The 25,561-nt window shown below is 33.5% G+C and overlaps 1 protein-coding gene and 2 pseudogenes across 1 annotated transcript; 2 read left to right on the top strand and 1 right to left on the bottom strand.

Annotated features, from left to right (window-relative positions):
* The first annotated feature begins 391 nt into the window (after nt 1-391).
* Nucleotides 392-1,482, top strand: LOC120157336 (annotated as a pseudogene).
* Nucleotides 1,483-10,890: 9,408 nt separating this feature from the next.
* On the bottom strand, nt 10,891-15,668 carry LOC120157335 (annotated as a pseudogene).
* Nucleotides 15,669-18,784: 3,116 nt separating this feature from the next.
* Nucleotides 18,785-19,321, top strand: LOC120157333. Its single transcript, XM_039168496.1, has one exon. The coding sequence runs from the start codon at nt 18,806-18,808 to the stop codon at nt 19,319-19,321; it is 516 nt and encodes a 171-aa protein (XP_039024427.1). The 5' UTR covers nt 18,785-18,805.
* The last annotated feature ends 6,240 nt before the right edge of the window (nt 19,322-25,561 follow it).

Below are 25,561 nucleotides of genomic sequence, written 5' to 3'. Positions count from 1 at the left end.
AAAGCAATAACGGTATCAGTAGATATTATTAGAATATGATCTTATCGTTTTTCAACCAACATGTTAACGTTCATATCAGACAACCGTTAATTTTTTAATGAAAAATGATTATTATAATATATGAATAATCAAATGATCATTTTATAACTTTTAATGATCGAAATAGTTAACAAAATACTACCCTAACTAAACTCTATACTCGGGATCATTCGTATACTACCCTAACTAATAATTTAATCAAATTCAAATTAAATTAAACAAAGAAACTAAACTAACACGAACCACTAGTTACGTACTCGAGTCTCCGTCAAGACATAGAATCCTGAAACGAAGAGATCTCAATCGACTATAAGAGGAGAAGAAAACAAAGAAAAGAAAACCCTTTTCCGCCATGGCTGACAATCTATTTGCCGCCATTGATATGGGCACCAATGCCTTCAAGCTTCTCATAGTCGAAGTTCAACCACCGGGCAAATTCCTTCCTATATTAAAACTCAAAGAACCTGTCGTTTTATGCCGTGACTCGCCTTCTTCCACCATCTCCCCGTATTCCCAACGCCTCTCTCTCAAATCCCTCGAAAAAATTAAAAAAACTCCTTAAATCCCATAAGGTCCCATCTCTCCACAATCGTTGTGTCGCCACATCGGCCGTCCGGGAAGCCCGAAACAAGGCCGAGTTCATTAACGCAGTCGCTGAAACAACCGGTTTCAACGTCGAAGTCTTGTAAGGTGAACAAGAAGCCACGTTTTCTTACCTTGGTTCCCTTCAGTTCCTTCCTGTTTTCGACCATTCCGTCTTGAGCATTGACATCGGAGGTGGATCAACCGAGTTCGCCGCGGAAAGGTCGACTTTTCCATGTCTTTAAAACTCGGTCATATAACTTTGACACAACAGAAATTCGGGGATAAAGATAAACAAGGTGAAAAGGTTCAGAAAATGAGAGAATACGCTCGAAAAGTAGTGAAGAAATATGGGTTAATCGAGAAAGTTAAAACTTTGGGGTTCGAAATAGCAGTGGGTTCATCAGGGACAGTAAGAGCCATTGAAAGAGCAGGTTCCTAAGGACATGGAATGGATCTTTTAAAGAAGGAACCCTTTTTCAAGGACTGTAAACTGATGGATTGGAGGCTTAGTAAAGAGAAAGTAAAGAGTGTTGTTGAGAGTGTGTTGTTGCAGAAAGGAGAGAGATGGAATTTCAAAGAGAAGAGTCCATTGTTGCAGGTGGGATATTGTTGGAAGAAGTATTTGATTTGGTTGGGATTAAAGAGATGTTGGTTTTAGGGTATGGATTGAGAGAAGGTGTAATTGCTGATACTTTGGCTAAGATCTATGGTGAAGATTATGATTTGGAAGCAAATTCTAAGTTTCAGTCACTTTTGTGGTTAGCTACAAGCAATTTTAATGGCGAAAACGAGACTGGTGTCCCTGAAACTGAACGCCTTTCCCCCCTGATTTCTCGTCTATTGCTTTTGGACTTTTAGATTTTTTTTCCGTGTAAGCTTGATGATTTTATTTCATTTTTATATATTATTTGTAGGGTAAAGTATTAAATCGTCACTGAACTTTTCAGATACCTACATTTAAGTCTCTTAGCTTTTAAAACTTGCAATACAATCACCAAACATTTAGTTCGTTTGTAATATGATTCCCGACGTAACAGCCGTTAGGGTAAATTATATAAATAGTCACTAAACTTTTCAAACACTTGCATTTAGGTCCTCCAACTTTTAAAACTTGCAATACATTCATCAATTACATTCTAAACCTCAAATTCCAAAATACCTCAAATTCCAAAATACTTTAATTACATGCTCAACCCCAAATTCATAATTCATTCTCAAAATTTGCCATAACAAACTAAACTTAAAGCAACAATCCTAAACCCTCAAAACATAATTATTTCAAAAAAAATTAACCAATTATAAGTGAACAATAAGTTATTATGTTGGGTTTAGGTTTTAGGGTTATGTTGAACCTAAATACTCAATTTAGTTTATAAAATAGTTAACTCGAAATTTTTTCAATTTGAGTTTTTGTTTAAATTTAATTATAAATATTTATCATATTTTAATATTATTTGATTCTAGTTCAGTTTATAAAATAGTTGACTAGAAATTTTTTCTATTTGAGTTTATAAAATTTAAATCAAGTAGAATTGAATCTTCGAGTTTTTGTTTAAATTTAATTATAAATATTTATAATACTATAATATTATTTGATTATAATTTAAATAGTTTTTTTAACCATATACAATACATATATTTCTTCGTATTTTTCCCATATATGATATACATATATCATACAGAGTCAAGGGACTTGACTCAAACGTAAAAATTAATCCACTAATTACTAAACATTTTGAGATATTCAATACAACTCGATTTTAACTTGAATTTTTTTTAAGTTGAGTTTATGAAATTACAACTCAAAGTCAATTTGTATCAAATTTTTTTGAATCAATTCAAGTCGAAAAATAATTTTTTTTTTCGAATCGAATTGAGTATTGTTCACTTATAGTTGGTTAAATCTAACTTTTAAATCCTAAACCCAACATAATCACTTATTGTTATGGACCCAAAATGAACTAAATGTTGTTGATTATGTTGTGGGGAAATTTAGCATTTAGGGTTATGTTTTGAGGGTTTAAGGTTATTGCTTCAAGTTTAATTTGTTATGGAAGATTTTGAGAATGGTTTATGAATTTGGGGTTGGGCATGTAATTGAATTATTTTTGGAATTTGAGGTTTAGAATGTAATTAAAACATTTTGGAATTTGGGTTTTAGAATATAATTGATGACTGTGTTGCAAGTTTTAAAAATTGGGGGGACCTAAAAGCAAGCACCTAAAAAGTTTAGTGTCCATTTATATAATTTACCCTAATGGCAGTGAAACAGCCGTTACATCGAGGACCATATTGCAAACGAACTAAATGTTTGGTGACTGTATTACAAGCTTTAAAAGTTGAGGGACCTAAATGCAAGCATCTAAAAAGTTCAGTGACCATTTATATACTTTACCCTTATTTTTAGGAAAAAAATTCGTGTATAGTTTTTAAACTAGCAGTTTTGTTTCGTTTTCAAAAGCATACAAAATGTTTAGTTTTTGTTTTATTTTAGTACCTTACCGTTGAAAACTTAATAACTTAATGGCCTATTTTTTATAGGTAAATTGCATCATTCATATCTCAACTACCTTCTTACTCTTATTTTGGTACTAAAGTTTAATTTTTTTAATTTAACTATAACTTTCAAATTGCTCATATTTTAATCACTCTATTTTATTTTATTAATATTTTTTGTGACATGACATTTATTAATATATAATTAAAAATGAAAAATAAATTGGAAATTAGAGTGATTAAATTAGGAGTAATTTGAAAGTTAAGTAATTAAATTAAAAAAAATTAAACTTTATTGACCAAAGTAGGAGTGAGAAGATAGTTGAGTGATGAATGATGCAATTTACCTATAAAAAAGGTGCCACGTGCAAATCACCCGTTAAGTTTTCAACGAGTAGGCACTAAAATGAAACCAAAACTAAATGCTGGTATGATTTTAAAAAAAGTAAAAGTTTAGGTACTAAAATGGACCAGAATTGATATTTTAGGTACTAAAATGGATCAAAATTGATATTTTAGGTACTAAATGTGTAATTTACCCTTATTTTTATGATTAAATTTTGTTTATGATATGAAGTAGGTAAGGTACATAAATAGAATATCAATTATAGGGTGTTGTTTTATTGAGTCTCGACTATTAAATGTTATAAAATGGTCCTCTAATTATAGGACATTGTTTTGTTTAGTCTTTCAACTATTAAAGATTATAAAATGACCACTTGACTATTCATATGTTCTAAATCGTTCTTTTCTGCTAAAAAATTGACAGTCGATTGAGCTGGACGTTAATTTGTTACTGATATATGATAAAATATGAGCCCATAAGTTATTTTTTTAATCGACTTTCCATTTACATTATGTCATTGAGCAAGTGCTTGAAACATTATGCCATAGAGTCAGTGCTTGAAAGCAACAGCGGTGGCACTAGACATCATTAAAATATGATTTTGTTATATTTCAATCAGCATGTTATCGTCCAGCTCAACACTATAGTTGAGAGATCAATTTGTAACTTTTTATAATCGAATGACTCAACAAAAAATAGCACCTTACAGTGGGATACCATTTATGTATTTTACCCCATTAAGTAAAAGTTTAACATATTTGGTTGAAGGTGTGGTGTAATGGTAAAAGATGGGTTTATTATATGTAGATTATTTTATTAGTTATCTAATTATTCGAGTAGTTTTATTTTAGTTGTATGTAAAGTATTTATCATATTGATCATAGATTAATTAATAGATTTTTTGAATAAGGTAAATTTTAATTAATAAATAATATATTTAATATTTATATATTATTATTAATTTTAAAAAAATTTAAAAGATAATTTACATGATATAAAAAATTTAGGTTCATGCACTCATAGTTAATTTGAACATCATGTATAGTTTTATCAAACCTTGTCAAAACTAAAATTTTATTGAAAAGCAAATATGAAAAAAAATAAAGTTGGGCATACGATAGCTTGTTTTCTCTGGGCGTACGTTAGCATGACTAATAGATACTAGGTCGTCGGTGCTTCTCAGGCGTCCTCTTTCCCTCACCCACTATTATCACTCCTTTTTCTCTATCTGGGTGTTGTTTTCTTCTCAGATTCATGGATTGGAGAAAGCTTTTCGGCTGTCAACAGGGGTACGAGCTTCAATTCTTCCCACCAAAATCTCGCGATTCCAACCCCATCGTTCAGCCTTCTCCAGAAGTCTATGAAACTGGGATTGCCGAATAGAGGACATCTCTCGTGGGTCAATTCCTTGGGGCTGCTCTTAATTTCACTACTATGCAGAGGATGATTGATAATCTATGGAATAACCCATCTATGGGGATTCACGTCCAGGTGAGTTTCGCAGGCAGGAACTTGTATCTATTCTCTTTCAATTCTGATTCTGCAAGAAATTGGGTTATGGAAAATGGTCTTTGGCACATATTAAACAATCCTTTAATATTAAGGAAATGGGAACCTAACTCAACTAGACTGCACTTTGATCTTTCTCGCATTCCCTTATGGGTTCATTTGTATAATGTCTCGCTTGAATTTTTTTAAAAGAGGGTCTAAGTTATATTGCTAGTGCAATAGGAATCCCTCTTTCGATGGATTCTATCACAGCTTCAAAGCCACGATTAGAATTTGCTAAAATCTGTGTGGAGGTAGGAGTAAAGGATAAAATTCCTAAAACCATTGATGTGATCCTTGCTAATGGCCAATCTACTTCTGTCTACATAGAAGTACCTTGGTTCCCTTCAAGCTGCAAACGATACAATACTTTTGGTCATAATGATAAAGGATGTTTGGCTAAAACTTTTGTTGTTTCTAATCCTTCTCAAGTCTGGAGAAAGAAAGAAGATTCTCTTCCTTTAGCTCCTAACAACATTCATGTTCATATTGGTTCTACTCATGACAATTCTCAATCTGATCTTACAAAAGATTGTGATTCTTCAAAGGAACCTGTTAATTCCTCTTCAGCCATTGAGGACCCCTCTTCATCCTCCCTGGTTCCTGAAGGGATTCTCTCAACCCAAATCTGTTGAAAACATTTTTATTTTTCGATATAACAAATTAAGTTTAATTAATTTTAATATTTTACAAAAGATTTTCTAAGTATAATCGATGTAATTATTCGAATATCAAAATATTACTCCAAATTTTTCAAATGTCATTTTTAATCCTTACGCAAGTGTAAAATTAAGTTTTAATCTTAAAATAATTTCAAAACAATTTTAAAAAGTATTTCGAACCATTTCAAAGCCAAAAATTCCAGATTGCTCATAGGGAACCGATTCCCCCTGAATGGTTTGGCTCCAAGAAAAACAGAATGCTCGGAGGGAATCGATTCCCCCTGTTTAACGGTCAAATATTTGAATTTTACACTTAGGGAACCGATTCCCTATGAGGGGGTATCGATTCCCCCACGCTCCAAGCTATTTTATTAATGGATTCTCATCTCCAAACGGCTCCAAAACATCCCCAACGGCTATATACGACTTCAAACACATTCCAAGCTATAAATACAAGCTAAGGACACTTGAAGAAGTAAGAGAACAACTATCCAAGCAATCAAATACAAGAGAAGAGTTTTTCATTCTTATTTCATCTTTCTCTTGTAAATAATTTGTTCTTGTGAGCTAAATCTTGTTAACACCTACCTTAGAGAGGTTTTCTTGTTTACATCTTTTATCCTTTTGTAAAGGGGAAAGGTTCTAGCTTAGCCCGTGTAAAAGCTAGGGAAAGGTTCTAGGTTAGCCCGGAAAAACTAGGGAGTTTGTAAGGTTACTCTTTATCCTCAAAAGAAAGAACAAATTAGTGAATTTATTGGAAAATCCTTGGTGAGGAGCTAAGGTAGTGGACTTAGACTTTGATTGAGAAAGTCGAACCACTATAAATCACATGGCAATTCTCTATCTTTCAATCTCCTTACTCCCTAAACACAAAACCGTTCTGACCCATCTTTGCAAACCATTCCGGTTGTCGATTCGAGCTTCCGAAAATCCAAACAAAATTAATTCTGATTCTTGTAAAGAACCACCAAATCCTTCTTTGTGCCTTTCAGACACTGTTGTTGCGAATGATCAATCTTCATCCTTACTTACAACATCAGAGGAATCTTTACCAATCATTGATAATGACCCCCCTGCAGTAGGTCCTCTTTCTCCTTCACCTTCTGGAATAGGAAAGAAATCTGCTTCTCTTCCAAAAAGAGGCAGAGGAAGACTTGTCAAGACTAAACCAAAGAATACTCTCAAAGGATCCTCTAACAGATTTGAGGTTTTTAGCACAATTGATGAAACTTCTTCCTCCTTGGAGGATCTTAATAGAAAACCAAGGTCTGCTTCTTTGGGTGTAGCTTTATTGATCAAAGACCTCAAAAACAAAAAGAAATAACATCTAATTAAAGCTAAAAGTCTTTCAGAAAGTGTAATTGGGAAATATCTGGGCTCCTCTTCTCAATGATCATCAGCTTCTGGAATGCCAGAGGATTTAACAATCCTCAAAAATAAAATAAAGTTTTACAAAGAACTATTCTTTACAAAATTGATATTCTCTGCCTGCTTGAGACTAGGGTTAAATCTGATAAGTTTGATGAGTTATTCATGTCTAAGTTTAGCAACTGGAACTGCTTCACTAACTATGATTCTGCTTCTAATGGAAGAATTTGGTTTCTTTGGACTAAAGGCCTTAATCTCTCTTTATGCCATTCTACTGCCCAAAGTATCACTGTCAAAGGTCTTTCTCAAGGTCAACCTTTTTATATTACTGCAATCTATGGCTATAATGATGGTTCTCAAAGAAGGCTTCTATGGAAACACTTAATAGACCTTGATTCTAGAATTGGTTCTTTTCCATGGATCCTTGGAGGTGATTTTAACATCATTCTTCACCTTTCAGAAAGCTCTGATCATGACATTATAGGTCCTTTTGTCTCCATTGATATGAAAGATTTCCAAGATACTATCATTGACCTTCTCCTTCAAGATCGCTCTTTCTTTGTTCCTACATTCACCTGGAGCAATAAACAAAGACTCATTCCTTGCTAGGAAACTTGACAGAGTGCTTGTTAATTCCAATTGGATCACAACTTTTAAAAACTCTTTTGTGGAATTTGTATCCCCTGGACCATCTGACCACTGCATGGCCATTGTTTGGATTAACAAGGATTCTCCTGCTAATCACCCTAAACCCTTCAAATTTTTTAATTTCTAGACCAAACATCCAAACTTTCTTCATGAAGTCCATAATTCTTGGCAGCAACCTGTTCATAGTAACCCTATGATGTCTCTGTTTCTCAAGCTTAAAAGATTGAAAATCAGTCTAAAGACTTTAAAAAAAGAATGTTTTAGTAATATTTCCATAAGGGTCAAGCAAAAGAAAGTTGAACTTGAACAATTTCAACTCTCTACTCTGCACAAAACTGGTTCCATTGACTCTGAACTAAGACTACAGACTGAATTGTCAGCCCTTGAAGCAGCAGAAAATCAATTTTAAAGCAGAAAGCCAAAGTTCAATGGCTTAAGAAAGGTGATAAATGCATAAAATTCTATCATTCTGTCATTGCTTCCAAGAACAAAAGAGATACAATAAGAATTTTAGAGAATGAACAAGGTTGTAGACTTGAGACTTTTGATGATATTTCCTCTGAAATCATTCTATACTTCAAAAACCATTTGGGAAAGGCTGACCCACTAGTCAGAGACAGTGACCATCAATTTTTTAAAAACCTTCTTCAATATAATCTGTCTCCTAAAAATTCTGCAGAACTGGACAAATATATCACTTCTGAGGAAATTAAAGATGCTATTTTTAGTCAAGGTAATGACAAGGCACCTGGTCCATATGGTTTCACTCATTTCTTCTTTAAATTCTGCTAGTCAGTGGTTGGTGAGGATGTCATCAAAGCAGTCAAATATTTCTTTAGCATTTCCTCTCTTCTTCCAGCCTTTAACTCAACCATTATTGCCTTGGTCCCACAAAGTTCCAATCCTAGCAAGGTTAAAGACTATAGACCAATATCTTGCTGCACAACCATTTATAAATCCATCACCAAGATTTTGGTTAAAAGATTGACCTCTATTCTGCCTGGAATCATCACCCTTAACCAAACAGCCTTTGTCAAAGGAAGAAATATCATTGACAACACTCTTCTTGCCCAAGAACTTGTCAAAGGCTATGGAATGAAAAAATAGTTATCTAAGATGTGCCATTAAAATTAATCTCCAAAAAGCATTTGATTCTATTCATTGGGGGTTCATCTCTTCAATTCTTGAAGCCATAAATCTACCTTCTAAATTCTCTTCTTGGATCAAAGTTTTCTTCACTCAAGCTAGATACTCTATCTCTCTTAATGGTTCTTTAATAGGTTATTTCAAAGGTGAAAGTGGCCTTAGACAAGGTGATCCCCTATCACCTATCCTCTTTTTTCTTGCCATGAACATCCTTTCTAATCTGCTAAATACTGCGGCTACCAGAGGCTTATTTGGATATCATCCAAAATGCAAAAAACTTGGACTCACTCATTTAACATTTGTGGATGACCTCCTCATTTTCTGTAAAGGAAACTTAGAATCAGTCATAGGAGTTATGACTGTCCTTAACAAATTCTATGAAATGTCAGGACTTCATCTTAATGCAGCCAAATCTGATTTCTTTGCTTCTGGAATTTCTCCAAGGAACCTTCACAATATCTTTAATTCTACTGGATTCAAAAATGGACTTCTCCCAGTGAGATATCTTGGGGTCCCACTTGTCACCAGAAAACTAACTGCTAAAGATTGTACTCCTCTTATTGACAAAATCAGATTACGGATTCATCAATGGTATGGGAAACATCTTAGTTATGCAAGAAGACTTGAACTTGTCAAAACTGTCCTCCAAAGTATAGCAAACTTCTGGTGCAGACAATTTCTGCTTCCTCAAGGTGTTATCAATAAGATTAACCAGTTTTGTTCTAGATTCCAATGGAAAGGCACTGACTCTGCTGCCAATGGTGCAAGAGTACGCTGGGGCAACATTTTCTGCCCTAAATCTGAAGGCGGGTTGGGTCTTAAAGACTTAAAAACCTGGAATAAAGTCTGCATGTTTCAACTTATCCGTAACCTTCTTGCTGGTGCAGGATCCTTATGGATTGTATGGATTTACACCTATGTTATTAAATCTAAGGATTTTCTTCAGATGCCTACCAATGCTACTTATAGCTACTGTTTTAACAGTTTGCTCAACATGAAAGCTGAGGCTATCCCTATTCTCAATGCAAGAATTATTAAAAGCAATGATATTTGGAATGAGATTCGTATCAAAAAGGAAAAAGTTCCTTGGCACAAACTAATCTGGTTTTCCCTCCATGTCCCAAAATTCAGTATCATCACTTGGATAACTATTCTTGATCGACTCCCCACTCGGGAAAGACTTATTCGAATGGGGATAACTACTGAAGGTTCTTGTGTTTTATGCAATGAGGGCATTGAAACAAGAAATCACTTATTTGTTGATTGTGCTATGGTTTATTCTCTTTGGAATAGAATTCTGCATCTTTCACTCTTAACCAAGCCTCATATGTCTTGGGATATAAAGCTTGCTTGGGCTATTTCTTGTTGGAAAGGTAAATCTCTTCTTTCCTCTATTTTGAAGATTGCTTGGAGCTCTTTCATCTACTTTGTTTGGGAAGAAAGAAATAGACGCCTATTTCAAGGTAGAGCTAGAACTATGGATGATTTGCTCATTGCTATTAAGGAGATTTTTGGTTCTCTACTTAGGAATAGAGAACTTAACAGACATGATTTTGTTAATATGCAACTTTGTACCAATTGGGTAATTGGTTAACCATTCTTTTGTTGTAATTAGGTTTCTTTGATTGAGTTGTATTGTACTTTCTCTTATTTGGATAATAAAAATTTAACTTATCCAAAAAAAAATTTATTGCTGTAAGATTTAGAATGTAACGATCGTAAATAGTTTATTTTTCTAATTTAGACCAAAAAAAATGTAATCGAGGGTTTTTATAAAAAATAACGAGTTAAATACGAAAAATAGTATGTGAGAGAGGATTAGAGAGAAATCAAATCCTTATGCTCGTTTATCCTTAATGAATATGAGTGTCGGGTTTAGAATTATGATATATGTTTGTAAGTCGATAAAATAAATTGACTTGACTATTATGTAACAAAGTTTGTCGGTGATGGAATCGATAATGATTAAATCAAAGGACTGTATGGAGGATTAGTAACTTCAAAGACCTTGATATGCGAAACTGAGGAAATCAACACCATATTTTGCTGAACTTAGAAGAGAAACCTCAACAATTCAAAGATCGAAACACAATGAAAAAGCAAGAGTTGCAATGTTAGAGGATTGCTAAACTTGCTTCCTAATGAAGGAGGATCAACACCAGATCCAGGCCAGCACCATTTTCCCTAGAACAAGTGTAGTTACACCGACTCGGACGAACAATTCTATAAACGCCATTGCTGGTCAACAAGAAGATGTCTTTGTTATTATCCTGGCCAAAAGAGTATGAACCCTAATGCTGAAGATGTTGACTCAGGCTGAGCAGCATTGGATTGCATAGGTGAGTCATTAGCACATTCAACGGGGAAGCTGAGTTGTTGTGAAGTTTCCGCTACCCTTTGGGTTTTCAAAACCAGCCCAAACTTCATCACCATACATATCTGCATATATATATATATATATATGTATGTATAAGATATTGTCAAGAGGATAGGGAAGATTTGAGTTAACTCACCGTCCATACAAGCATGAATCAGTCATGGATCTATAGAAATAGCCACCAGTGATTGCTGCAGATCCTTCAACTATGTTAACAGAAGAATGGTTATATACAATAGCTGGGAAGTTTGCATTTATGAGGTTTGAAGATTTATTAGCAACAAATGAGTTGTATAAAATTGGTCCCTCGTAAACTCGCCAGCCATAGTTTCCTCCATTTGTCACTATATCCACCTCTTCGTATCGATCCTTTTATACGATCGAAGATATAAACATATTCGTATCAGATACATACTCGTATTCGACATCCACAATTCGAATAACATAGGTAATTAAGCTCCGGAGGGAAACTAAACCTGACCAACGTCTGCACATAGGAAGTAAAAAGGCCTCTCGGAATCGAAACTGCACCGCCAAGGATTTCGAAATCCCATGGCCCAAATTTCTGGTAGCTTTTCGTTATCTTCATGAAATGGATTATCTTTAGGAATTAAATAATTTCCCCATAGATGAAGTTCACTGATATCTTCTGCACCTGCAGGGTTGATAAACTTGGAACATCAGATCACACTTTGTCTGAAATTCTGGTCTTGTAAGGGAAATTTGATGGCAAAACTTAACTTGGTCTGGTATCTCTGTGTCGTAACCGTCTTTCGAGTGGGCTCAAAATTGGACTTCAACTTAAATAAAACACGTTAGAGCCGTCACTGATCATTTTTAAAAAAATATTTAGGTTGATCGGACACCTTCTTACTTGATATGCGTTTTACCAAAAATATGTCGGATTCGAGAGTCGGTTATAGTTAAGGAAGGATTAGCACCTTGAACTGCCCTTTCGGTACCATTTTCATTTGTCGGTTGTCTTAATTGCAAAAATTAAAATTTAAGTTTAAATTTAAAAGATTCAACTCGAATTGCTTACCTTTGACCGATTGAAATTATCCCTAAAAACTAAATTAATGTTAAATGATAAAATAAAATAAAATAAAATAAAACAAACAAAGAGGATGTTAAAGATAATAATAAAAAATTTAAATAAAAGTTTTTTTAAAAGAGAAAATAAAATAAAATGAAATTGAAAGGAATTAATACTAGAGTTAAGATACGATGAAATAAAAAAATAAATTGAATTAATGTGAAATAATAATGAAAATGAAATAAAATAAAATAAAAAAGAGAATAAAAAATTTAAAAGAAAATTAGAATTAAAGGATTAAATTGAAAGGAACTAAACATCAAAGACTAAATTGACATTAATTACCGGTTGTAAGAAAAAAAAGTTAGAGAGCTTAATTGCATAAATATAAAAATATGAACAGGGATTAAATCGAAATAATTCAAAATTCAAAGGTAAATTCACAATAGGTGACCAAAATGAATTCCGAATCAAAACTATAGGGATTGCGAAAATAATTTAAGAATTTCATATTTACACAAAGATCCTCCCTATAAATACCTCAAATCACAAAAGAAAACATTTCATTCATTCACAAAAAAAAATTCTTTCCTCTAAAAAAAGGCTCTAAACCTCTCTCCCCCAAAATCCCAACTGGTCCATGGTCAACCAACTTCCGACGACCACCCGTCGTCCGATCCGAGCGGCGGCCGAAAAAAACTAAAATTCACCAAAACGTTCCTTTCGACTCTCTTAACACCAATTCGAAACCCGATTGGCCAAAAAGGTACCACACTGGCGTAGATCTACAAAGAAACGCTCTGATTTTTACCTTTTTGGGGGAAAACATTTCGTTTTCCGGTGCCCTTGTCTCTCCGACGATGCTCCTATGTACCTCTGAATGCTCGTGATGCAACAAAGCTTCGAGATTTGTTTTTTTGGCTCTTGTCTTCGGTTGTTTTCCTTTATTTTCGCTTTTGCTTTGGCTCTGTTTTTGTGTTGGTATTTTCTGGTAGCTTGCACTTTGGTATTTTGTTGCTTGGGTTCTTGTTGTTTTTGCTTTTCAGATCGTTGTTGTTTGGTAATCGATTGTTGTTTGTTGGGTTTTTTGCTGGTATGTTTCATGTTATCAACAGCTTCGATGGGGGTATTTATACCCCACCGTCGGAGGCTATTTCTGGAATTCACGTGGGTTGTTGCCACGGTTATGCGATTTTCTAGGCTGTATGTAGTTCATGTGGCCGAAAATCCCAAGATGGTGCAGTACCTGGCTGTTCGGTCGAAATTCTCGGTCGATTTTCGAAACTTAACTGGAGCATGATTTACACGCGCACGCCGCCGCCCGTTGGTCTTCTTAGGGCTTGGAACAATCAAACCCTTCTGATGGGCTTGCACGCTTGGGCCTCCCACCGGGTTGATTGCTGGGTCAGGCTTGCAGGCACGGTTGGGCTTCCTTTTTGGACCGATGCTGGACCTGAAAACAAAAATCGGGAAAAATATTAATAATAATAAAAATAAATAATGTTAATATGATATATAATAAAAACTAAAAAATAATATGTTTTCAAAAAAAATTAAAACTATATAATATATATTTTTTCAAAAATTATTTTTCAAACTATATAATATATTGTTTCCAAAAGCTGATTTTCAAAACTATATAATATATTTTTTAAAAATCGTTTTCAAAACTATATAATATATATTTTCAAAAATTGTTTTCAAAACTATATAATATATATATATTCAAAAATCATTTTCAAAACTATATAATATATATATTTTCAAAAATTGTTTTTAAAACTATATAATATATATATTTTCAAAAACCGTTTTCAAAACTATATAATATATTTTTCAAAAATTGTTTTCAAAACTATACCGATTTTCTTAAAAGTATATATTATATATTTTCAAAAACCGTTTTCTAAAATCTATATATTATATTTTTTAAAAAATATTTTCAAAAACTATACTATATTAATATATATAATAAATAAGCCCCGGACGAAATGAGTTTCTACCCTATGTGAAAGCCTCGTAATCTTTCCAAGCAAAGATCTCTTGTTTTGTGAGAAGTTGTAAGGGAACTGCCTCCCTCATCTCCCATGATAAATACAAATATCCGTCTTTCGGTACGAATAGAATCTGACCACCGTGGTGGGTGGTGAATGGCAGTCCCATTGTAAGTATTCTTCTGACTTCTACCGGTCTGGTTCGATTACTTACCGAGGAAAGATTCGAAGTGGTACCATTGGTTGTGAAGTCAGGTATAACACTATGATATTGTCATGGTTGAGCACCATTATCGGAGCTTAATTTTGAAGGATCACATCCTATATCAGTGTTGCATGAGCATCTCCCTGGACAGTCTGCCATTGAACCTTGTCGCAGTTAAACGAAGCAAAGAATCGTCCGTTCTGTCGAAAGTTGGGATGAAATATCATTCCCATCAATCCAAGTGCACCATTAGAATGTACTTCATCAGTTAAATCTAGAAAAAAGATTTGATTCATCAATGCCTAATGTTTCCCTGATCCTTGCTCAGGAACAGTTGCCAACCAAAGTTTTCCGTCTTGGTTAGACAAAAAGACACCGTTCGAGCCGTCGGGATGAGCCACCATGTTAAGGTAGGTTCCATTCCCTATTTTCTCAAGACAAATACCACTTGGAGGACTAAGATTTTCAGAACTGTTTAGCAATACCAGACCTCCATTAAAACATGTTGCCCCATCATCAGAAGCACCACCAAATTCATCAAAAAAAGAACCCTTAGACCACCATAGATCATTGGAGGACTAAGATTTTCAGTTAACATAGAAGTCGAACTAATCTGTGCAAAAGGAGAACTTGTGACTGATACATTGTGGCATTTATCCCAAACTTCCGAACAGTAATCAATCTTGGCATGTTGGGATTGGCTTGAACCTGCTGAAATAGAAGAGTTGCAAAGAAAAGGAACTGCTCTTGGCTCATATTCGATTAGGTAGATCTCCGATGAATATTGGTCACATCTCTGCAAACATCTATGAACGTTTAGGCTATTTCATGTTATCATCGACTACAAAGACTTGAATGGAAGCCTTACCGAGCAGAGTATAGATTTAAGTACTGAAGCACAACCGGCAGCAGATACATTCATTGACTTGAATTGATTCCTAATTTGCAGATCCTCAGTAGAATTACAACAAACACTTCCATTGTACTAACAAAAGGAAAGAAGGGTCTTAGACGTAAACGGTGCTCCTGTTTCGACAAAGAAAGATCATTGGAATTCGATTCGATTGTCACAAGGAAATATAGTATAACAGCTCTTTCAATGGAAAAATAGAAGATAAGAAACCTACTGAAGTTTGCGCACAACGGATGCAAAGAACAGAGATCGATATGAAGAAGCAGGCAATGAAAGCTGAAGATTATAGTTAGAACACCAGCCATGTATTGGAAACAAACTATGAACCAATTAAACAAGCAAGAAGGAAATGATATTAAATGTTACAATTTTCTTTTGTTTTTTTCAGTCCTACCAACTAAATGGTATTATTATTTCTCTTTTAGCACTTGAATTTAACTTTTCTTTTACTATGTTGTCGAAATTCTGCTTCTGATTTTCTGTCTGCCATGTTTAACTTTCTTTGTTTGCTTGAATCTTAAATGTTAAAACAGTGGAATGAAAAGAAGGCAATGGGAACACAAAATGGAGCTTAGCTTACTGTACTGATCATCATCATCAGTTATCTTGTTTGTTGTCGTGTTTTGTTCAAGACCTGTTAGACCGAATTATGAATTTAATTCCCTTTATTTATACATTCTATCAATAAAATATTAATTTTAATCTAATTCGATAAATTGAGGAACTAAACTAAAACAAGAGAAATCAAAGTTAAAGAAAATATTAACAGGCAGCGACACCAATCTTAGTACTGATTGTCGTCACGATATTTCCTTTTATCTCATACCTTTATTTCTTCTATTTTAATAACTATGATTTTATGACACGATTTTATCTTCTTTTATAATATGCTTTTTTCTGCCTTGTGGCATGTTTTTTATTTATTTTTTTGATCGTTTTTCATTTATTTTTCTCATGATTGGATTTGACGATGCCACAACTGATCAAGATGAGTCTATTTGTTATCTCTTTGATCTTTCCAGCTTTGGGCCGTCTAATTGGATTTGGATATGCAACTTGTAATCGTAGATAGTTATCTCATGATGTTTGGCTCTGATTTACATTTTATCGGTAGTCTTTCAGTAGTTTAATCTGTTATTGTGACTCGTTTTCCGTAGCATTCAGATTTGTTTGTATCTATTTTTTGTTCGAGTTATTCTATATGAGTTTTCACATTTTCTTTGTATAGCTAGTTTCTTAATGATTTTAGGAGAATATCCCAATTAAGTGTTTAGTTTATGAGTTTTATTGTAAATATTTATTATAATTTTAAATATTTTCTAATTTTAAATAAAATTAGCTCTTCTTTTTTAAAAGTTAAAGAGAAAAATAACATTCTCTTAACATTGAAGTCTTTTTATTTTTTAAAATAGTATATAAAGATATTTGGTATTCTCTTGGTCTATTTGTAAAATTAAAAAAATCGACCATCAATCTATCAAATAATAATTCATTCATAAATGTAAAAATAATATTATAGATGATTAATTTTTTTATATATTATTATATTTAGTTGAAAACTAATAATTTCCCGAAGTCAATAAAATTCATTCTCAAAAGTCAAACTGTACCGAGTCCTTTCCCCGTTTTAAAGTGATGCCACAATCCCGTGAAAAAGAGACGTAAAATTCTGCTATTAGTTCATGTGAATTTAGTCCATATATTTTAATTTAGTCCATAAACTCTAATTTAATTAATTTTAATCCTTATACATTTAAAATTTTAGTTATGTCCCAAATAATACATGAGAAAAATATTGAATTATAAGAGCTTAAAATGATTAAATTGACAACATGAATTAAATCTACAACATGCACATATTATAGGAACTAAAACCAAAATTTGAATTATTTTAACCATTATTATTTGAGTTAGGTCCAAATTTCAAATTTTGAAAAGAACAAGTACTAAAAGTAAACAAATTAGAATATATGGATTAAATTCATAATTTTTACATGATATAAAAACTAAAAATGATCAAATTATATTTCGTGAACTAAATCTATAACTTATATACAGTACAGAGACCAATGAAAGCATTTAGCCCTCATTTTATGTATGAAATATACTATTGTTCCTCCTATAAAAAAATAAAAACATGTTTAGGCCATCTCCAGCCCTCATCTCTACTCTACAGCATCTCTATCTCTACTCTAAAGATGAAACAGTAATTCATCTTCAACACTATCTCTACATTACCACCAACTCTACTTTATTCACAAAATTTAACTATTAGTATATTTATTTATCTAATTTCAATGTATTTTTTCTATCTTGCAATTTAATCTATTTGAATTTATTATATTATGTATAATTTTTATTTTATTGTGTAGAAATTACAATAAAAAACATAAAAGATAGAATAAAAGAAAATAATGTAACAAAGAAAAGGAAAAGAAAAAGAAAATAACAAAAGAAAGTAAAAAAAAATAACAAAAATAAAAAATCAGAAAATAAAAAAATATATATTATGTAGCGCAGCTACAGTGCTACGCCAGATGTAAAGTATCACTGTAACATCTCCACATTCCAGACTCTACTCTAGAGATGAGCTGAAGTTTAAATTCATTCCAAAGTGAAGATTTTCTCTACTTTGGAGATCACTGGAGTTGAACAAACAACTTGAAGATTTATTTTAAGGGTAAAGTACAAAAATGATCCCCAAACTATAGGACGCTACTTTTTTGAGTCTCCCGACTATTAGAAGTTACAAAATGATCCTTTGACTATATGATGTTGCTTTGTTGAGTCCCTCGACTAATAAAGGTTACAAAATAGTCACCCGACTATTTATATGTTTCAAACTCTTCCTTTTTCAATAAAAAAATTGACGGTTATCTAAGCTAAATGTTAATCTATTGACTAAAATATGATAGTCGTTTGAGATTTTGAGATCATATTTTAGCATATCACGACCAACAGATTAACATTCAACTTAGACTGTCGTCAGTTTTTTTAACGAAAAAGACGAGTTTGAACATATAAATAGCCGGGTGACAATTTTGTAACTTTTAATAGTCCAAGGACTCAACAAAGCAGCGCCCTATAATCGAATGACTATTTTATAACTTTTAATAGTCGGAGGACTCAACAAAACAACGCCCTATAGTCGGATAACTATTTGTGTACTTTGCCCTTTTTTAAAAGTAAGAATAAAAACCCTTAATCTACTCATATTAAAAGAAATTATAATTCCACTTTCCCAATTGTATTTGTTTTTATAAGTCAATTGATTTTATAAATGAATTTATTTCACAGCATTCAAACAAAGGAAGTAACAAATTTAAAACTAACAACTTGCAAAATAATTATTAAAAAAAAAGAATTATAAATAACAATACACATCTTTCCATTCTCAATCTCTCCTTAATTAATACCAAAATCAAACCTTAAAGAACATAGAATGGAGTTCTTTGACAAAGCTAAAGCTGTAAGACTCCGCAGTCATCATGGCAAGTACCTAGTCGCCAACGAAGACGAGGAAACAGTCCGTCAAAGCCGGAAAGGCGCCTCCCAACACGCACGTTGGATGGTCGAGTTCGTCGAAGGCAATAGCCGCCTCATCCGTCTCAAGAGCATCTACAACAAGTACTTAACCGCAAGTGGTGAACCATATCTACTAGGCACGGCAGGCAACAGAGTGTTGCAAACATCCGGAAACGATGGTTTTGCCGAATGGGAGCCGATTAATGATCGGATGCAAGTGAAGTTCAGGGCAAAGAATGGGAAGTTGCTGCGAGCCAACGGCGGACCACCACTGTGGAGGAACTCGGTAACGCATGGTATTCCACATAGAACTGCTACACAAGATTGGGTTCTCTGGGGTGTGGATGTGGTTGAGATATTGGAACTCGATTCTTCATCTCATGTAACTCGTAATTCCAAGCGTGCATTTGGAAGAGAGGCAAGGTTTCTATGATATTTTTCTTTTTCTTCTTTTCATTATTTCAATTTGATCATTGACAACTCTATTTATAAATAAAATTAAACCAAGTACATGAGAATACTATGATAAATAGATGAGAGATTGAATATACGTTCAACTATTAAACAATTAAAAGAACTTCACCTATCCACTTTCATGACACGATTACTTTTATTATTAAAATACAACTGCATTCCAATTGCAATAATTTAGACCACCTATGGCTATCAGCTTATCAATTGCAATTTCGATCCTATATGTAGCTGGTTCATCTCCTGTGAGACATTTCCAAACATCTATTCAACGCTTCAGTTTATCAATCGGTTTGGGGGTGATAGGTTGAATTCATCATGTACCTTGTAACCTCGCTAATTCCTTCCAAAGATCACCCAAGAATACACTGTATCAATCACTCACCATAGATCGAGGCACACCTTGTAATTTAATCATCCCATGCACCATAACCTCAGCTAACTGTAACATCTAAAATTTTGGATTAGTACTTTTAGGTTTACTCGAAAGGTATGCGGGCCACGTGGAGTTTGTAATTAACGTCTTTGGGTCGAGTGAGAACTTAATTGGATGTAAATTGGACCCGATTAACCATAAAAAGGAGATTTTTTGCATAGTAGAAAGATGAGGGACCAAAAGTGTAATTATATCATTGTTAATAAAGAGGCTTAAAGTTAGGATCTTGTTGGGGATCTTGGACGTTGGGTGACTCCACAAAAGATGAAAAACTTTCATCTTCTCTATATTTTATTCTCTCCAATTTTTCTCTCCAAGTGCCATAGCTAAGAGTAAGTTCTTTGAGTCCTTTCATGCTTATTTTACACTTCGAATTTGTCCATAATCCTTCCAGCAACCTTGTTTTGAAGATTCAAGCCTTGGGTTTCCTTTTTACTAGAGGAAGTGGGGGTTGAACAACAAAACCCTAAAGGGAGTGAGTGTGATAAGAAATGAGCTTCAATTTGGAATTCTAGAATCAATGTAGTGTATTTATAATCCTCTGTTGTATTATGGCTTTCCTAAATGTGATGCTTTGTTGGGGATTTGGCTATTTGAGCATATTGGGGTTTTTTCTTGAACCATGCTTAGATGGTGTTTTTGATGTAAAGATTGTGTTTTTTATGGTGCTAAATGACCCTAAATAACCCCCCTAAGCTTTATGACACGACTTGAGATCAAACTAGAGTATTTGGGATGATTTATGAATGATTCCCGAGCCCATTTCTGATTTTTCTAAATTTGAGTACTGATACTATATGAACAATACAATTATTGATACTATATAGTAATACTGGTACTGATAATAGTAGTACCGATACTGGTAAGAGTAATATTGGTATTAGAAATAACAGTATTGATACTAGAATAATTTTTGATAACATAGAAGCTATTTTTGGTACTAATACTTAAGGGATTATCAATACTACCTATTTTGGATGGTTAAATTCGACTTCATTAATAGCCGTAAGAGTTAAGGATTACCTGTAATGGAGGGACCTAGTCTGTGATAGACTTAAATGAGAAAAGGTGCCTAGAAACATGGTCGCATGTAAATGTGTGTGTTATGGCACACAAATCTATGCAAGTATACACAATCGATGCAAGTAATATAGTAGTAAGTGAGTTATCGTCTCCACAGGATTGAGGGGAAATTGTAAAGATCGCTATAGCTAGAACTAGGTGTTACTAACTAGTCCTACGCTTCTTGTCTCATGGTATTCACAAAGAAAAAATAAGCAGTGGCAAATGGTTTGAACATATGGAAAATGTATGCCGAGGCAAGAAAAGTGTGAAGTGAAGTGAGCAGTGAAGTTTTGTCATGGCAAGAAAAAATATGCAAGAGTAAACATATAAAAGTTGCTAAGGCTAAAAATGTTTGAGTTTCGAATATATATTGAAAACCTCACACAATCAAACTTCTTACGGAGAACTTGCGTTGAATTTACTATGGTGAAGAATTATTCTATGTCTAGGTTGATCTAGTATGCTACGCCTATGTTGCCCTACAAGATTTACTACAGTGTTCCAAGAGTATCTTTACCACGAAACCTGATAAACTATAGCTACTAAAATACTACTCAACGTTAACTGCAGCTGGTTTATCAAACTGTTGCTACGACAATACTCCTCATCGTAAACAGTAGCGCTAGCCTATCTACTTTAGCATTTATCCCTCTTAGGTGAATAAAACCCTCTTATTATCTCTCACACATATTAGAACCTCACCACCGCATATCAGTTTCCTTGTTCATGTAGATCTAACCTAACTCTTTTGAATATTATGTATCAACTTCTAGAAAAATGACAATATTTCAAAAGCTCTTACAAAGACTAGGAATGTTTTGCCAAGGCACCAGACAATCTTTCAAAAGCTCTTACAATGTCAAGGCAAAAGATTAAAATAATGAACAAGCCAACATTCAACAAAAGCATACTTAATCATTCATTAATAGTAAAATAAAGTATCATCCAAGCATTTCTAACACCAAATAAAATAGTTCATGGTGTGGTTAATATAATCCCAAAAATATTCAACAAATACAAGCCCTTAAAAGAGAATAAATAAAGAACAAGAGGAAGAAAAACTCCCAGAACAGAGCTATGTCGTGACATCAGACCACCACCATGACCGTTCTAGCACACCAGCGTTTCTAGAAGGCCTGGCCGCTGCTCCGGTGAAGCATGGCTATGGAGTACACCTAGGACGGGGGAGAGTGAAATGGTGGAAAAAACTGTAGCCACCTTTCTCCAAGCCTTTGTGGTAGGGTATTTGTCTCTCTTTCTTTTGGATGGTATAATGTGATATTTATAGTGGAAATTTCTAGGGTTTAGTGCCCTTAGAATTTCCCTAAATACCCTTAAATTTCACACCCATTGTGTGAATAAAATGGCAGCTGGAAGGCCCTCTATATACATGTACAACCAACAAATCATCAACAAGATATCTACAGAGATTTATAGCAATATAACCAAAAAAATAGGGATAACAAAATAAAGAAAAAAAATACGAGAGAGTTTTCGAAAGAAAAAAAAGAATCAGAAAGAGGATTTTTTAAGAGAAAAATCAAACAAAAATAAAATGAGAGGAGATCAGAGAAGATTACCACACTCCATTGCACATGGGAAGCCAAACGTCACCTGGCCTTTTTTTAAGGTAACCCCTTAAGTTTCTTGTAGATCTAGGATGGTGGGGGTGTCTTTAGGTTTAGGGGTGCTTGGTTTTGGCTTTATAAGAGAAAGGGGAACGTTTTAGAGTTAGTTTCTAAACTCTGACGAGTAGTGACCGAAGGCCACCAGCCTTCCCTCGGCGATGAGAAGAAGCGAGAAGGTAGATAAAAGTTTATTTCTCTCCTTTTAGAGAGAGAGAATGAAATGAGAAAAATAAAGGAGTTAAGGCCATTTTAGGTTGGTTATTAGGTATATATTCCCTACCCCATACGATATCATTTAGGGGGAGGGCCTTGTGTGTTTTGGTCATATGAGAAAATCATTCCTGCAGCTCTTATGTATTGTAACTTTACATTTTGGTCACTGCAATGAATTTCCCCTTATTTTAATTTGTATTTCAAGTTTCACTTTGTTTCTATTTTAGTCATTGCCCTTATTTACACTTGTTTTGGGTAAATGTTTGATTCAATCCTTAGATTTTAATGATTTTCATTTTAATCATGAACTTTGATGGTGGTTAAATTAAGATTCTAATACCTAGCTTGCATAATGTTTTTGTTTATGGCCATGATTTTTGTTTGTTTTACAATTTAATCCTCAAATTTTAACAACTTTTTTGTTCTAGTTCTGAATTGTGATGTTGGTTTATTTACTATTATAGTGCCTAATTTGTACGATATTTGCAATGGTTACCCTAGTCTTTGCTGGTTTGCAGTTTGGTCTTTAAAGTTTCTATTTTTTATATACTTTTGTGCGGTCTATTCGACTTGTGTTGTGTTGTGTTTTTACCCTAGTTTTTGATTGGGTTCGATCAATATATGTATATTAGTATTTTTTTAAAAATAAATTAAAATAAAATATTAATAAATATTATTTTGTGCGAATAATTTATGAAGATGCGCCTTAACTAGCAAAGAGTGTGTCTCAGTCAAATTATTTGTACAAAATGGTATGATCCTATTTGAATAAGTATTAGATGTATGGAAATATTATTTTGTATAAGGAAACCATGAAAACATGCCTTAACTGATGAGCAATATGTTTCCAATGATTGTTCACACAATGTAACACCTTTTTTATATTTGAGTTCTCTTAAAACAATTATTATATATATGGTTTATTAAAAATTAGGGCAATATTATTTTGTATGGAGAATCTATGGAAATACCCCCTTAACTAACAATAAAGGTATTTTTTTTAGAATTGTTTGTACAAGATAATACACCTTTTTATTTTTCTAAAAATAGATCACAATTTAAATATATGTTTAAATTTGCTAATTTATGTATTTAGATGACGTATAATCGCTTAGGTACCAATTTCGGGAGTTGTGGGGGTGCTAATCCTTCCCCACGCGTAATTGACTCCTGACCCTTTTTCAAAACGAATTTCTGGTTAAACGCATATCATTTTTATCTTTTAAAATTATTTTTCTAAAAATTATTTTAAAGGATATTTTTAGGTATTCGACCTACTTAACCCAAAGGTCGATGGGAACTCAAAATTTGTTTATTTATGTATTTATTTAAAAAAACCAATGTTTTCCAAATTTCAGTTGAATCGCTCCCTGCCATAGCCCCAAAAAGCTTAAGATCATTCCGAAAACAATCCAACCAACCCAGTTTATAACAGACCCAAGTCTGCTAAGATCAAATTGGAAGCCTAGCATATCCAACATTAAGAGATGATTAGAAACCCTAGGGATTCACCTCCTCTTGCCATTGTTAGAGTATGCATAAAGACCAATCATATGATGATTGTAATAATACATTTATTTACCAATTTTATTGAATAAAGGCATTGCCACTATTATTTCCAGTTATATGTATGTGTTTAACATAAACTGAAAGATAATAAAGTCCATATAATAACATTATTATTATGAAAAATATCCATAGTCAAGTATTAGTATGGGCATGGACAAAATAATAAAGACTAACATGTTATTGATTGATGAAAACGAGTTGTCATTGACATAAAGATGTCAGAATTGATAAATGATTATATTGTTAGAGAACAATGTATTGGATTGACCCACCATGAGCATATGTCTTGGATTATTATGTAACGGTCATAACATTGCTCATGGTAATGACTATATGTATGATCCTTAGACTTGAGATCAATGTTATCCCAACATATATTGTTGTATGTTTTAATACAGTTAAACATGCTCCGTAACTGATTTCACTAGAAAGACTGTTATTGAATATATCTCGATATATGTAGTGGGGTGTGTATGATTAAGATAGGATTTGTCCTTCCTACATAATAGGAGATATATCACAGGCCATGTCCGCTCTTTGTGAGTACTAAATATGGGTGCGGATATGTGTGCAAGTATACACAATTAAACAAATAATACAGTGATAATTTGAGTATCGTCTCCACAGGGATTGGAGGAAATCAAATAAGTTTGACAAGGCACTTTACTCTGTCACCTAAGTAAAGTTAGTGATGGTATGTACAAATGATAATGCTATGGCAAAATGAAATGACTGGTGTGGAAATGGAATGATGGTAATGTGGTAGCAAATGGATATGTCATGGCAAATTGGATAGTGTTGAATGCAAACAAATGAAAATATCAAGGCAAAAAAATGTAAATATAAGATTTAATTGATAGGACTTTGGCTTTCTCATACGACAAGCAACTATGGAAGTGAGTAATAGGAGTCACTAAGGAAAATCTAAGTCTACTTCTCTAAATGGTCTTTCTTCTATACCTAGTCTGCCCGACAGAGTCTACTAAGGTGCCCTATGCTATCTCTAGTAAGGGACTAGACAGATTAAAGATACCCTGGCAAAACCGATTGGCGTAAACCCCTGCAGTGATCCTATTGGTCCAGATAACAGGATATGTCTCGGTAATACCTTTTTGCGGCATCATTAATATCTAACCTATCATTCATGCACAACTCCTTTTAGTCGAATGAAATCCTAGCCTTATCTCTAAGGTGGATTAGGCCTAGTTAATACCTAGAACCCCTTATTTATGTAGTTCATCCCTAGTTTCTCTCGAACACTAAGGATATGTTACCTAGGTATTCTCTCAAA

Source organism: Hibiscus syriacus, unplaced genomic scaffold (genome assembly GCF_006381635.1).
Source record: "Hibiscus syriacus cultivar Baekdansim isolate YM2019G1 unplaced genomic scaffold, ASM638163v2 tig00111244_pilon, whole genome shotgun sequence".
In the NCBI taxonomy this organism is placed as follows: Eukaryota; Viridiplantae; Streptophyta; class Magnoliopsida; order Malvales; family Malvaceae; genus Hibiscus; species Hibiscus syriacus.
This window is presented reverse-complemented; position numbering and strand designations above follow the sequence as displayed.